Raw genomic sequence first — 14,071 nt, forward strand, 5'->3', positions numbered from 1 at the left:
AGCGGGCAAAATGTGCCCCTCCACTTAGACGCACCCCCCACCAATGCCCAAAACCAAGGTCTGGATATACTTCTGCTTTATAGAATACTAGTAGAAATAGCTGAAAATGCAAGCGCATTAAGCACGATCACTTACACCAGCCCTGTAATGATATAGAATTCTATAATTATATGTCGACCTGTGCCCTTCAGCCACACTCTGCCTGTGCACACGCTCACTGGCAAAGTACACGGCATCAAATCATGGCACATACATTTCAGCTTACATATGCATGGAAATGACTAAACATCATATTAACACCATTCCTGCTGTCTAAACTAGAATTATCCCCTTAGAGAAGGCAAAACCAGAAGATTTCAGCTATTGCTGTTTCAAGAGTAGTTAACTTCTTTCTATGATTGTTCCCTGACAGGTTGATCCAGATATGGTTTTGTGCATTGCATTTATGCATGTGTAGTCTCTGTCTTTCCTGTAAAAATTGGAACTACAAGTCCATACCAGTTTGCCTTTTAACTTTAGACCTTCTCTCTGTCCACACTGTAACTCGGCTGAACTTACGTTAACAATTGCCTCTTTCGTCTGTGCCATATCCGATATCACCCCATCAGTGATAATCAGCAACACAAAGTACTGGGAGCCATCCTGGACAGCAGCAGCATACCTAATGCAGGGAAGAGACAACGGTTGGGGGAAGGGCCTTAAACCACGATCTCAGAAGCAAAATATGGTCAGACTGGCTTGGATATGCAGGACAATATTGCAACAGGGTTCCTAGGTTAAGAGACCAAGTAGACGCCTACTTAGGCGCTAGTTTACTTTAGGTAGAGAAATAAATGAGTGGAGGCTCCCAATTCTCCTACATTCCTTTTTTTTTATTTATGAATTTTCACATTTACATTTATGCAATAAACATAAACCTTGAAATACGGAAAATACAAATTATAAGATTAAATCAAAATAAGGCAGTAAAGAATACAATTTAGTCCACAATTAGTGATCCAAGAACTAAGAAATTGTCTTATATAAGACTCAGTTAAATTATAAGAAATAATTATATCTATAGTATGGAAGGAATTAGAGCTGGCACAGCCAATTAATAGCGCTTATAACCCAGGATAAATACAACATTACTCTTTACTAGAAATAAATTCTAACAACTTCCCTGGGTCAAAGAAAATATAGTTAGTGGATTCCAGAAGAATGTGACATCTACATGACAATTTAAGTAAAAAAGTCTTGCTTTATCAACATAAACACATTTTTTCTCTTTTGTGTATCTCTTGAGAGATCAGGAAAATTTTGAATTTTTGATCCAAGGAAGGGAGTATTAATGTGACGGAAATAAAGTCTAAATATGTTATTTCGGTCCGGTTCTAGAGCAAATGAAACCAGCAATGTTGTCCTACATTCCATGGGAGTTTTCTGATTTTGAGTGGGAGGTGGACCTCCAAAGTGGGAGTCTCTCCCTTGATGCGGGAGCCTTGGCAGTTCTGAGACTGAAGCCAGAAGAAAGGGTAAGAAGGGCTGCTTTTTGTCTGCCAGTGGAAAGCGAGAAAAAGGAAGGGACTATGTGGATCAAATCATGGGGTCCTCCAAAGCACACAGTCCAGGCTGGTCTCCCTGATTTACCCTGCCCCGGGAATGTCCCTCTCTGCTTTCTCGACAGTCCATGCAAAGCTTTGGATCAGCCTGCTGTCTTTCTGAATTTATATATTTATTTATTTATTAGGCTTTATTTACTGCCTTTTTGAAGGAATTCACTTAAGGCGGTGCATAGCAAGAATAAGTCAAACATAACCAACAGACAATTACAGCAGTAAAAAAAATATTCAAACAACGATGATATTGGAGACTGACAAGAATCTGGGTTCAAATCCCAAGACCACTGGCAGGTTAAAGAGCAGCTCTGACCTCAACACAACAAATCCTTGGGGCATCATCCTTCTGAGATCTATGACAGTGCACAGAGTGAGTCTAAACTGAGATCACACCCCCCCCTCCCCTCCCCTCCAGATGTACCGTCCTTTTTACATGAGATTAAATGACCCAAACCAGCAGACTTCAAGAGAAGAGAAAACCTAAAACTCAGGCAGAATACAGTACAATGATCTTGCCTTGGGGAGGGACAGGTGTCATTCCTCATATATTTATAGCAAAACGTTTTTGAGCTTCATCATTATTTTGTTTTAATATTAACGTAAATCTCCACTACATCACCAAGGATAATTTTATAGCAAAATACAGAAAATAAAAATGTTAAAACAAAGACTCACTTCTTCCTTCCAAAGAGCCCTTGGGTGAACAACTAGGTTGATTATTATTTCACAGTGATTATATTTTATTTTCTAGGGGGTCCGTTTACAAAGGCGCATTAGTGTTTTTAGCGCGTGCTAAAAATAAAAATACGCTAAATACTAGAGATGCCCATATATTCGTAGCGTGCTAAAAACGCTAGCACACCTTTGTGAAAAAAACCCTTTAGTGACCTACAGTGGCTGAGAAGAATGAAGGGGTCAGAGAACTGTTATCTGAGCTGATGCAGCCCCCTGCTTTTGGGGCAGATGGACAGTGTTGTTACTCAGTAGAAGGAGGGAAATTTTAGAAACAGATCAAATTATTTTGCCTAAAATTTCATAAAAGGATAATCTGCCCTCTTTCTGCTGGGCAGTATCAGTAGGGGGGCACACACTAGAGATGTCCTGGTGTTTCATTTTGTTTTTAAATTTCATTCGCTTTTATTTCCTTTTCTTCCCCTGCCTCCCATTCTGCTAGGGGTCCTAGCTATAACCACACAATCTAACCACTTGCAGGAGATTAATGCCTTCTCCCTGCAGTGCCTCATTTTGGGAATTCTTTGAGTTGCTGTCTGCAGTACCCTACAGCCAATGGAACAACCACCTGAGGTACAGCAGGGGAAAAGTGTCAAGACACCTGGAACAGGTCCAGCTGACAACAAGCAGAATAAGTAGAAATCTCTGGCAAGAAGTTGAGCTTGTGCAGCTGACAGGTGGAAGATCTCCTTTCGCACACCACTCAGTGGTAAGGGGCAAGGAAGTGCGATGACCAGAATTGGAACAGTTTAGACTGGAGGGCCAAATGGCCTTTATCTGCTGACCTCTACTGTGTTATGTACTGTAGGGATATTAGGGGTATTAGTTATATCCTATCAGACTTCTTTAGGCACTGGAGGCTTCCACTCTTCGATATTAAAACCAGGGGCATAGCTACATGGGGGCCTGGGCCCCTGCAAATTTCATCCAGGCCCCTGGTTTGGCTGGCAGGGGTCCTCAACCCCCGCCAGCCGAAGCCTTCTTCAGCGCCGGTCTCCGGCGCAGCTGCGTTCGCTGCCCTGCTCTTCTTTCTTCTTGCTCCTCCTGTGCACGCTGACGCTCCTTTACATGAAACTGAGAAGGAGCATCAGCGTGCACAGGAGGAGCAAGAAGAAAGAAGAGCAGGGCAGCGAATGCGGCTGCACTGGAAACCTGCGCTGAAGAAGGCTTCAGCTGGTGGAAGTTGGGGAGCCCCCCAGCAAAGGTATTTGTTTTTGCGGGGGGAGCGACAAGGCGGTGAGGGGAAGCGGCAAGGAGGAGAGGAGAGGCGAGGCGTGGCGGTGGGGGGCAGCAGGGCAGCACTCAAAATGTGCCCCCAACCTCAGCCTCAGCATCTGGCCCCCTCCCACAGTGAGGTCTGGCTACGCCCCTGATTAAAACTTTAGAAATTGGCCCAGAGCCTTAACTGTTTGTTACAATTTCTAAGATACTATGAAATAAAGCTTGTTACCAGTGCATTTTTTCTAGCGAAAAAGGTGCCGGTACTCAAATGCCGGACCACCCTTCAGGGTTGGGGTGAAGACTAAGGGACCCACCCCACAATAGCCAGGCCCCCTGCAACCAGTCACAGAATCTATGACAAGGCAGAATTGTTGTGTAGAGCCTGAGCTCTGTCATTAAAACTTGGGGACCACGGGTCAATTTTAGTAGACAATGGAAAAGGTGCCAGTACTCAGTACCCCAAGTATCCCCTCAAAAAAACACCCTGCTTGTTACTAACCTGGCGACATGGTTAACAACTGGTGCAAAGTTTGTTGGCCCATAAAGCTGTACTGTCTTGAGGCTGTTGTGATATGCTTCCAGGATTCCTTCTATCCCATTGCAGTACGGATCGTCTGAGTTACCATTCTGAGAAGAGAGGAAGAAAGGGGGCGCTTCAAATCAAATCCTTTCACCGATCGCCATAACACACACAGAGATCAGTAGTAAAATAAAATACAATAAATCCCCAAAATAACAAAACAACAAAACACAGCATCATACAACCTTGTAAATGTAATTGAATCAATGTAATCTCTAACAACTGTTAAATGTAAGCCACATTGAACTGAAACTCGTTTTTGGATAATTGTGGAAAGAAAGAAAGAAAGAAAGAAAGAAAAAGAAAGAAAGAAAGAAAGAAAGAAAGAAAGAAAGAAAGAAAGAAAGAAAGAAAGAAAGAAAGAAAACACGTCTAAATGATAGAAGTGAAAAGAAAAAAACAGAGAAAATGAAACTATGTAGAGTTACCAATGGACTCCAAATTTTCAGGGCAGGCTGAGCCCACTGGATGCCGGAAATTTCTTATGGAATGCAACAGAGAAATGAAAACTACAAGTCCCGGCTAGCAACGGAGTAAAAACAGAACTGGATCAATCTCTCTTGATAATCTGACATCAGTTGGCAACTCAAAAGATAGGGTAAATACCAGTGGGAACTCATGGGACACCCGTCCATCTGGAGGTATTTTGGCTCCAAATCCAAGTGCTGGGAACATCTTGTCACTGTCATAGTCCTGAATAATCTCACCGACTGCCTTTAGCGCCATGGCATATGCATTCATCTGATAGGGGTTCATGTAGTGCAATGAAGTTGACTGCGAAGGGTTCCCTGTAAGAAAGAGCGTCAGATTGAAAGGCAGGAATGCTGCTTGGGTTCACCAAGCAAAGTAACATTAGTGCCAAATGTCACGAGTTAGACATAGAGGGGTATTTTCAGTAAAATGTCTAAGTCTGATTTTAAATGTCCAAAAATCGAATGGTGAACATAGCCATTTTTGAACCTGAAAAACGTTTATCCCTTTGGTTTGAAAATTGCCTTTTTTAGACGGTTTGTGCTCAGTGTATTTTTTTCTTTTGGGACCATTTTGGGGAAAAAAGGTCCTCAAGAAAAACACCCAAAAAACAGTCATTGGGGTGTCTGGGGGGCCATCGTTCTTAGTAGACTGGCCCACACAGACATCCCAGCAGAGCAGTGGGGCAGTCTAGGGGACATTGCAGTTGGCTTCACATAAAAGGTCCCAGGTACACATCTCACCATAACCCCCTTATATTGTATGGTGAGCCCCCCCAGGAACTGATAAACACCTCCTGTCCCTCACTGTACACCACTACAATAGCTCTCAAGCTTGCAGGTGTCACCTATTTGTAGGTACAGTAGGCATTTGGTGCTTTTTGGTGGGCTCATGTTCCACCACAAGCGTACCAGTTACAGTGGGATATGGGCCTGTGCCCCCTTCTCTACAGTCCACTGCACTGACCACTAGGCTACTCCTGGGACCTGCTTACTGCTGTAAGAATGGTCATTATATCTAAAGCTGGTATATATTGTCACATCTTAGGGAGTGGGTTTGTGACCACTGGGGGAGTAAGGGTGTTATACCTTAATCCCTCCAGTGGTAATTGAGGGCACCTTTTGGTCACTTAATCATGATTGAAACAGATCTAGCCATAAAGGTTTTAATTTTGGCACTAGACATTTTTGTTTTGTTTCATTATTGCAGAAAAACATCTATCTGTTGGTGCCACCTAGATCCTGCCCCAAAAATGCCCCCTTGAAATGAGGAAACGTCGAAAATTGGAAAGTCGAAAATCGCAACTTGGACATTTGTGTTAAAACATCCATCTACCACCTTATGATGTTTTTTTTTAGACATTTTATTTGTTTTGAAAATAAGCCCCAAAGCATCTTAGGGAGAAGACATTATAGCAGTTCCTTCACCAATGCACCTGACCACTGGGTGCATCCCTATATATCCCTTTTCCCCAATGGAACTCTAGAATGGCAAAAGTGTTTCATCAAAGTTTTAACTAACATGCAAATTGTCATTTTGGATAAGCCATAGATTCTGCGACATGTACAGTTGCGAATGAAGATATCTGGCAGTTGAGAAGGATCTTAGATGCAAGGGATCACTAATACTCTCATTGCTCTCAGAACATCACCTGTTTATAAATAGTTACTTACTCTTACAACTAATTACAGACATTGGAAGACTCACAGAGAAAGAAAAAGGAGATACTAAGTCACTAAGACATATCAAGATTGCTCCTGCCCATGAGGGTTCCAATCTCAAAAACGGCTGCCGAGACTACTTTTGGAAGTCCCGGAAGCCATTTTGACTCAGGAGCCGGCCGTGGGCAGGAATGTATGGGGAATTGCTCCTGCCCCCATTAGCCACTAACGACACGGTAGGTCCAAGTAGACTTGGAATTACTGGTCTCCTTGGAGAAATCAGAACAGTTATTCCATGAAGCCAATGGAAATCAAAGCAAGACTGATCAAGTCAGTTGCTAGCCTTACCCAGCTGTCACTGAAAGGATTAGCCAGTTTGACCTTCCCTTACTGCTTTCCTAGATGTTGTCCAGTCAATTTTGCTAGGAAAGACAGGACTGCAAGTTCAACCATGCAATAAGGCAAAATCATAATTAGATTAGCCTTTCAGGCTGACAAGAGTCAGGGGGTGCACCTAGACAGATCACGTGAAACTCAGAGGATCATGCAAGGGATGCCACTCACCGTTGGAAGCTGTAAAGTCGATGGCAACTGTGAAGTTAATCTGGGTCCTGAAAAGACAACAGCAAACATTTATAAAGGTGCTGTCATAGTAATCCTTCTTGATAAGGTTAGCATACAGCCAGGGCCGCCGAGAAGGTGGAGGGGGGGCAGGGGGGACAAAATTCCCCGGGCCTCCAAGGGGGGCCCGGCGCCGCAGTTCCACCCGCCCTCCGTCGTCAACCGTCTGCCACCGGGCCGGGCCCCCTGCATTGAAATCACAGCGCCTCTCACCTCCGTGTGAAAGCGCTGCAGGCAGCAGGGCAGCAGATCGCCTCCCTTTGGGCCTCCTTCCCTCCCTGTGCCCCGCCCTCGTCTGATGTAACTTCCGCGAGGGCGGGACACAAGGAGAGAAGGAGGGCCGAAGGCAGGCGATCTGCTGCCCTGCCTGCAGCGCTTTCACACAGAGGTGAGAGGCACTGTGATTTCAATGCAGGGGGCCTGGCCCAGTAGCGGACGGAGGGGGGCAGGTGGAGGGGTGGGGAGCGGTGGCGACCTCGGGGGGGGGGGGAGGGGGAGCAGCGGCAGCGACCTTGGGGGAGGTGGAGGGGGGAGCAGCAGCGACGGTGACCTCGAGGGCGGCGGGGGCAGTGCCCTGGGCCCAGCCCAGTCTCTCAGCGACCCTGCATACAGCTAGATAGCTCTTGATGTGTAGGGAAAGGCTCAGCCAGCCTTGGTTCCCTCGAGCCTCCCCCTCCCAACCCCACCAGTCTATGCCGCCAGGAGACTTAGGTCCTATTTCTTATAGGAAATGTGGAATTTGCATGTCTCTGCATGCAATGAGAGCAAAATCAGGACTAGCCAAGCCTTGCCCTATTGACAGTTATACAGTCGCCCTTTACTAATATATTGACTGGGAGCCTGTGGGTTGGCCTGCTCTAGCTTAATGTAAGCAGCAGAATGAGTGTTTGTACTGGTAAATGTCAAAACCAGGATCCTCTTTCTGGTTTTTATTTCATTCCTACCCTCTCCGAGTACTGAATCCCAGCTCAGATCTGAGGACACGCCCATCCAGTATTGTTTTCTGGATATCCACAACGGGGCCGATATTCAGACCGCGGGAGGGAGCCTTGCTAACTGCTGTGGTCGGCGGTCAGCCTGGTTATCCAATGCCGAGCTGTTTCTAGTGACCGGCATTGAATATCCGGTTTATTTTTAGCCAGTTTATAGTTAACCGGCTAAGTCGATATTCGAAGATAGTGGATATGAATTGAATATTCTGGAACAGCCAACTACAGTGGGGGAAATAAGTATTTGATCCCTTGCTGATTTTGTAAGTTTGCCCACTGACAAAGACATGAGCAGCCCATAATTGAAGGGTAGGTTATTGGTAACAGTGAGAGATAGCACATCACAAATTAAATCCGGAAAATCACATTGTGGAAAGTATATGAATTTATTTGCATTCTGCAGAGGGAAATAAGTATTTAATCCCTCTGGCAAACAAGACCTAATACTTGGTGGCAAAACCCTTGTTGGCAAGCACAGCGGTCAGACGTCTTCTGTAGTTGATGATGAGGTTTGCACACATGTCAGGAGGAATTTTGGTCCACTCCTCTTTGCAGATCATCTCTAAATCATTAAGAGTTCTGGGCTGTCGCTTGGCAACTCGCAGCTTCAGCTCCCTCCATAAGTTTTCAATGGGATTAAGGTCTGGTGACTGGCTAGGCCACTCCATGACCCTAATGTGCTTCTTCCTGAGCCACTCCTTTGTTGCCTTGGCTGTATGTTTTGGGTCATTGTCGTGCTGGAAGACCCAGCCACGACCCATTTTTAAGGCCCTGGCGGAGGGAAGGAGGTTGTCACTCAGAATTGTACGGTACATGGCCCCATCCATTCTCCCACTGATGCGGTGAAGTAGTCCTGTGCCCTTAGCAGAGAAACACCCCCAAAACATAACATTTCCACCTCCATGCTTGACGGTGGGGACGGTGTTCTTTGGGTCATAGGCAGCATTTCTCTTCCTCCAAACACGGCGAGTTGAGTTCATGCCAAAGAGCTCAATTTTTGTCTCATCTGACCACAGCACCTTCTCCCAATCACTCTCGGCATCATCCAGGTGTTCACTGGCAAACTTCAGACGGGCCGTCACATGTGCCTTCCGGAGCAGGGGGACCTTGCGGGCACTGCAGGATTGCAATCCGTTATGTCGTAATGTGTTACCAATGGTTTTCGTGGTGACAGTGGTCCCAGCTGCCTTGAGATCATTGACAAGTTCCCCCCTTGTAGTTGTAGGCTGATTTCTAACCTTCCTCATGATCAAGGATACCCCACGAGGTGAGATTTTGCGTGGAGCCCCAGATCTTTGTCGATTGACAGTCATTTTGTACTTCTTCCATTTTCTTACTATGGCACCAACAGTTGTCTCCTTCTCACCCAGCGTCTTACTGATGGTTTTGTAGCCCATTCCAGCCTTGTGCAGGTGTATGATCTTGTCCCTGACATCCTTAGACAGCTCCTTGCTCTTGGCCATTTTGTAGAGGTTAGAGTCTGACTGATTCACTGAGTCTGTGGACAGGTGTCTTTCATACAGGTGACCATTGCCGACAGCTGTCTGTCATGCAGGTAACGAGTTGATTTGGAGCATCTACCTGGTCTGTAGGGGCCAGAACTCTTACTGGTTGGTGGGGGATCAAATACTTATTTCCCTCTGCAGAATGCAAATAAATTCATATACTTTCCACAATGTGATTTTCCGGATTTAATTTGTGATGTGCTATCTCTCACTGTTACCAATAACCTACCCTTCAATTATGGGCTGCTCATGTCTTTGTCAGTGGGCAAACTTACAAAATCAGCAAGGGATCAAATACTTATTTCCCCCACTGTATATCATGTGATATAGTCGGTTATCTCCTAGACGCTAACTGGAAATATTCAGTGTGGGATAACTGGCTATTCTCCATTGAATATACTTTGCCTTACCCTTCACTACCAATTATAATGTTCTAGTACATATTGAGGGGCATAATCGAACAGAAACGCCTATCTCCATGGGCGTTTATCTCCGAGAACGGGTCCGTGAAGGGGCGGAGTGAACCGTATGTTCAAAAAAAAAATAGACGCCCATGGTTTATTCGCCAAGGTGTGAGCTGGGCGTTTTTGCTTTTCACCGATAATGGAAAATGAAAGCGCCCAGCTCAAAAACGAATACATCCAAGGCATTTGTTCGTGGGAGGGGCCAGGATTCATAGTGCACTGGTCCCCCTCACATGCCAGGACACCAACCGGGCACCCTAGGGGGCACTTTTACAAAAACAAAAAAAAAGGTAAAAGAGCTCCCAGGTGCATAGCACCCTTCCCTTGGGTGTTGAGCCCCCCAAATCCCCCTCAAAACCCACTGCCCACAAGTCTACACCAGTACTATAGCCCTAAGGGGTGAAGGGGGGCACCTACATGTGGGTACAGGGGGTTTGGGGGGGTTGGACGACTAGTAGCATTAAGCAGCACAATTGTAACAGGTAGGGGGGGGATGGGCCTGGGTCCACCTGCCTGACGTCCACTGCACCCTCTAACAACTGCTCCAGGGACCTGCATACTGCTGCTTGGGAGGAGGGTATGACATTTGAGGGTGAAAGTAAAAAGTTGTGAAACATCATTTGTTGTGGTGGGAGGGGGTTAGTGACCACTGGGGGAGTCAGGGGAGGTCATCCCCGACTCCCTCTGGGGGTCATCTGGTCATTTAGGGCACTTTTTGGGGCCTTATTCGTCAAAAAACAGGGTCCAGGAAAAGTGCCCTAAATTCTAGCTACAAACGCATCCATTATCGGCGAAGGGCGCCCATCTCTGTTCGGGTGATAACCACGCCCCAGTTCCGCCTTCACCACGCCTCCGACACTCCCCCGTCAACTTTGTCCGCATCCGCGACGGAGTGCAGTTGAAAGCGTCCAAAGGTCGGCTTTCGATTATGCCGCTTTATTTGTTTTTGTGAGAAGAACGCCCATCTCCCGATTTAGGTCGGAACTTGGGCGTTATTCTCGTTCGATTATAAGCTGGATTGTATTGTCATTGCAAGTAGTATACCATGCCATACTTAGCATTGTTGTTCAAATATTTTTACTTCTGTAATTGCCTATTGCTCATGTTTGATCTATTCTTACTGTACACTGCCTTGAGTGAATTCCTTCAAAAAGGCGGTAAATAAATCCTAATAATAAATAAATAATAAAGTGCCATTTAACTGACCAGGTGCTGTTCCTGGCTGGTTAAACATTTTTGAATGTCGGGGGGATTGACTATGCATAAATCTGCATACAATCGAGGGAGTGCATGCAAACTCAAATCTATCTAATGCACAGTCATTGTGGATATCTTGACAACCTGACCAGCTGTATGTGTTCGAAAGAGGGTTGAGAACTTCTGCCTTAAATAGTTAGAGGTAAATTTTCAGTGGTGGGAGACTGCATACATTTAAACAGATAACACTATGCAGATCTACATTGATCTTATCCATCCAAGGATTGCTTAAAAATACACGTCACTTTAAAAAGGATTCATTACACCTGCTATTTGTACAGTCCAGCTTGAACCTATGCGTTATCTAGTGAAAGGCTGAAGATTTCAAATTTGCTGATAATATTCAGCTTCACCCCCGTGCTAATCCAAATCACAAAGAATAACTTTGATCATTTTGAGGGTAATTCTATGAAAGGATGTTTATTCTATAAAGAAATGTAGGTGTCTATTTTCTTTATAGAATACTAATTTAAGAGGTCAAATACACGTCTATATTTTAGACGCAAGCACTTAGCTGGAGTAAGTGCTTGCACCTAAATTATTAAAGAACTCATGTACACGGTGCCCAGAAAAAAAGCGGGACCCCCAACGTTTTTCCAAATAACCCCAAAACAAATATACTATTATTAAAAAATTATTATTATTATTATTATTGACAGGTGTTACTGCAAGATGCTATAAAAACTGGATGATCCCTGTTTTCAAAATGACATCATTCAGGAAGTGACCATTAAGATCCATTTTAGCAAACAACGCATAACTTGACAACCTTCCGGAAGTTATTGAAGACGCACCTGTTCGAAGAGACTTACAATAAAAATCCTCCTTAATGACTTGATTCCATTCTATATCTAAACCAACTAATATTGATCCCTTCTAATTTGATTATGGTAATCACATTATCACTATTAGTCATTATATCTTACCTGTTTTATTTTGTGTTATGTAAATAATTCTACTGACCTATCTACCTAATTTCTTACACAGTAATATGTTAAATTAGACCATACCTTTTACTCTGTTTATGATTATACCTTTTGCAACATAGTGTAAGCCACATTGAGCCTGCAAATAGGTGGGAAAATGTGGGGTACAAATGCAGCAAAGAAATAAATAAGTAAAGGTTGTGATTAAAGTTTTGAGACAAAATGAAGGAAATGGTACAAAGGGTTTGCTAAGGCAATTTCCTAATAAAGGTTAGACTAAAGTAGTTTCAAAGGTCATACTAAGAGGCCCTTTTACTAAGCCACACTAAAAAGTGGACTAGCATGTGGAAGTACTTTTAGTGTGGCAGTAAAATGGCCTCAATTTGTATTTCTTCATTAATGGTCATGTGCTTCTTTCCCAATTGGTGCAAGAGTCAAAAAGCAGCAAGGCAGGCAGTCCGCCAAATTCAATATGGAAGACAAAACAACAAGGCAGACCTTGTAAAAAACACAGGGCCCCTTTTACTAAGCTGCGCTAGTGATTCCCAGCGCGGCAAATGCGACGCAGCCCATTCAGTTTGCCTAGGGTGTCCCACTGCTCTCCTGGGATGTCTGTGTGGCCAGTCTACTAATAATCCTGGCTCCTCCTACACGCCGATGGCTTGATTTTGTGCGTTTTTCACTTAGACTTTTTTTTTTCCCGAAAATGGACCAAAAAGATATATGCACAAAAACATCTAGCAAATAGATATTTCCCCCCCCCCCCCCAAAAAGACATTTTTCTGTTTTGAAAATTGCTATATTCCCCACTTGAATTTTGGATGTTTTTAGCAAAACTTCCAAAGTTGGACTTAGAAGTCATATCGAAATTGCCCCTCTTAGCCTGCAATATTCAAAAACACATCCAGGTAGGAGAATGGGTGTGTCATGGGAGTGCTGCCAAGCGACTCACACGACTAATAGAATACAATCAATTGTGAGCACTGAATGCCGCACCTGGGCAGCCCCACTAATGCCAGCCATTAACCTGTTGAAAGTAGGTACGCCTAATTTTGGGCACTTTTGATGGCTTCTTAGATGAAGCACCAATTTATAGAATTGGCTCCTTAATGCTGAAGTAGATGTAGTTTTGGGCAACCGCGTAAGTGCTTGAAAATTTCAACCTGTTACGGTGCTTCAAGGGCCCTCCTGCTTGATTGTTGCCATCCTCAGAGATGTCATTTTTCAGATTGCAATTGTACACTGGTGTCTTTTTCTTTCCATCAAATGAGTGGCTGGATCAAAGGCTCAGGAAGGATTGTAAAGACAGCTGGGGACCAGTTTGTCATCAAGCAGGAAGGGTGTAGTCTGAATTTAGGGGCAATTTCTGAGAAAGGAGTTTTATACAGGACCACCGAGAGACAAAGCTGGGCCTGGGGCAAATAATCTTCTGGGCTCCGCCGTTGACCCCACCGCCAAACCTCCCGCAGCAGTGAGCGAGAGAGAGAGAGAGAGAGAGTGCTTTGCTGACTGTAGGTCCTTCTTCCTACCGCTTCACACCTCCTGTGAAGTAACTTCCTGTTTTTGCATAGGCAGGAAGTGGCAGGAAGAAGGACCTGTGGCCAGCAAAGCATTCTCTTTTGATGGCTGGCATTGGGCCCAGGAAATTTGACCCCTTCCCCCTCGTCCTGGTTTTATACACTAGAGAGAGAGAATTTGTTGATCTATGCAGTCTCTTACATACAACTGCTCAAAAGTGACACATACCTGGCCAAGAAAAGGCTTAAATAAGATTCTTAAGCAAAATAAAAAGGCACCCACGTTTAGAAACACACACTAAAAATTGATGTCCACATCCTGATCTTTTCATAAGCTTAAACCTGAGCTCAGCTGCCACCACACCGCCTGATGGATCTCTCAAGGCTGCAGCTTAAAATGAGATCCAATTAAGAATTTATAGGCTATTAAAAATATATTAGAAACTATTAACATTATTTATTAATTTTATAAGCCAGATTAATTAGAATCAATATTTAATGCTGTTTTTCTGGTTTGAAATTTCAGAGA

At 44.4% G+C, this 14,071-nt stretch overlaps 1 protein-coding gene across 1 annotated transcript in view; it reads right to left on the bottom strand.

Annotated features, from left to right (window-relative positions):
• Positions 1-331: 331 nt before the first annotated feature.
• The window catches only part of LOC115482102 (copine-5-like), a 267,201-nt gene continuing 253,461 nt past the window's right edge, over positions 332-14,071 (bottom strand). The window contains exons 15-19 of the mRNA XM_030221668.1: positions 6,828-6,874; positions 4,738-4,919; positions 4,051-4,178; positions 559-661; positions 332-469 (exon numbers count right to left, since the gene is read on the bottom strand). Of these exons, the coding sequence (XP_030077528.1) occupies positions 332-469; positions 559-661; positions 4,051-4,178; positions 4,738-4,919; positions 6,828-6,874 (598 nt within the window). The remainder of the gene's footprint in view (positions 470-558; positions 662-4,050; positions 4,179-4,737; positions 4,920-6,827; positions 6,875-14,071) is intronic.

Source organism: Microcaecilia unicolor, chromosome 12, assembly GCF_901765095.1.
Source record: "Microcaecilia unicolor chromosome 12, aMicUni1.1, whole genome shotgun sequence".
Lineage (NCBI taxonomy): Eukaryota > Metazoa > Chordata > Amphibia > Gymnophiona > Siphonopidae > Microcaecilia > Microcaecilia unicolor.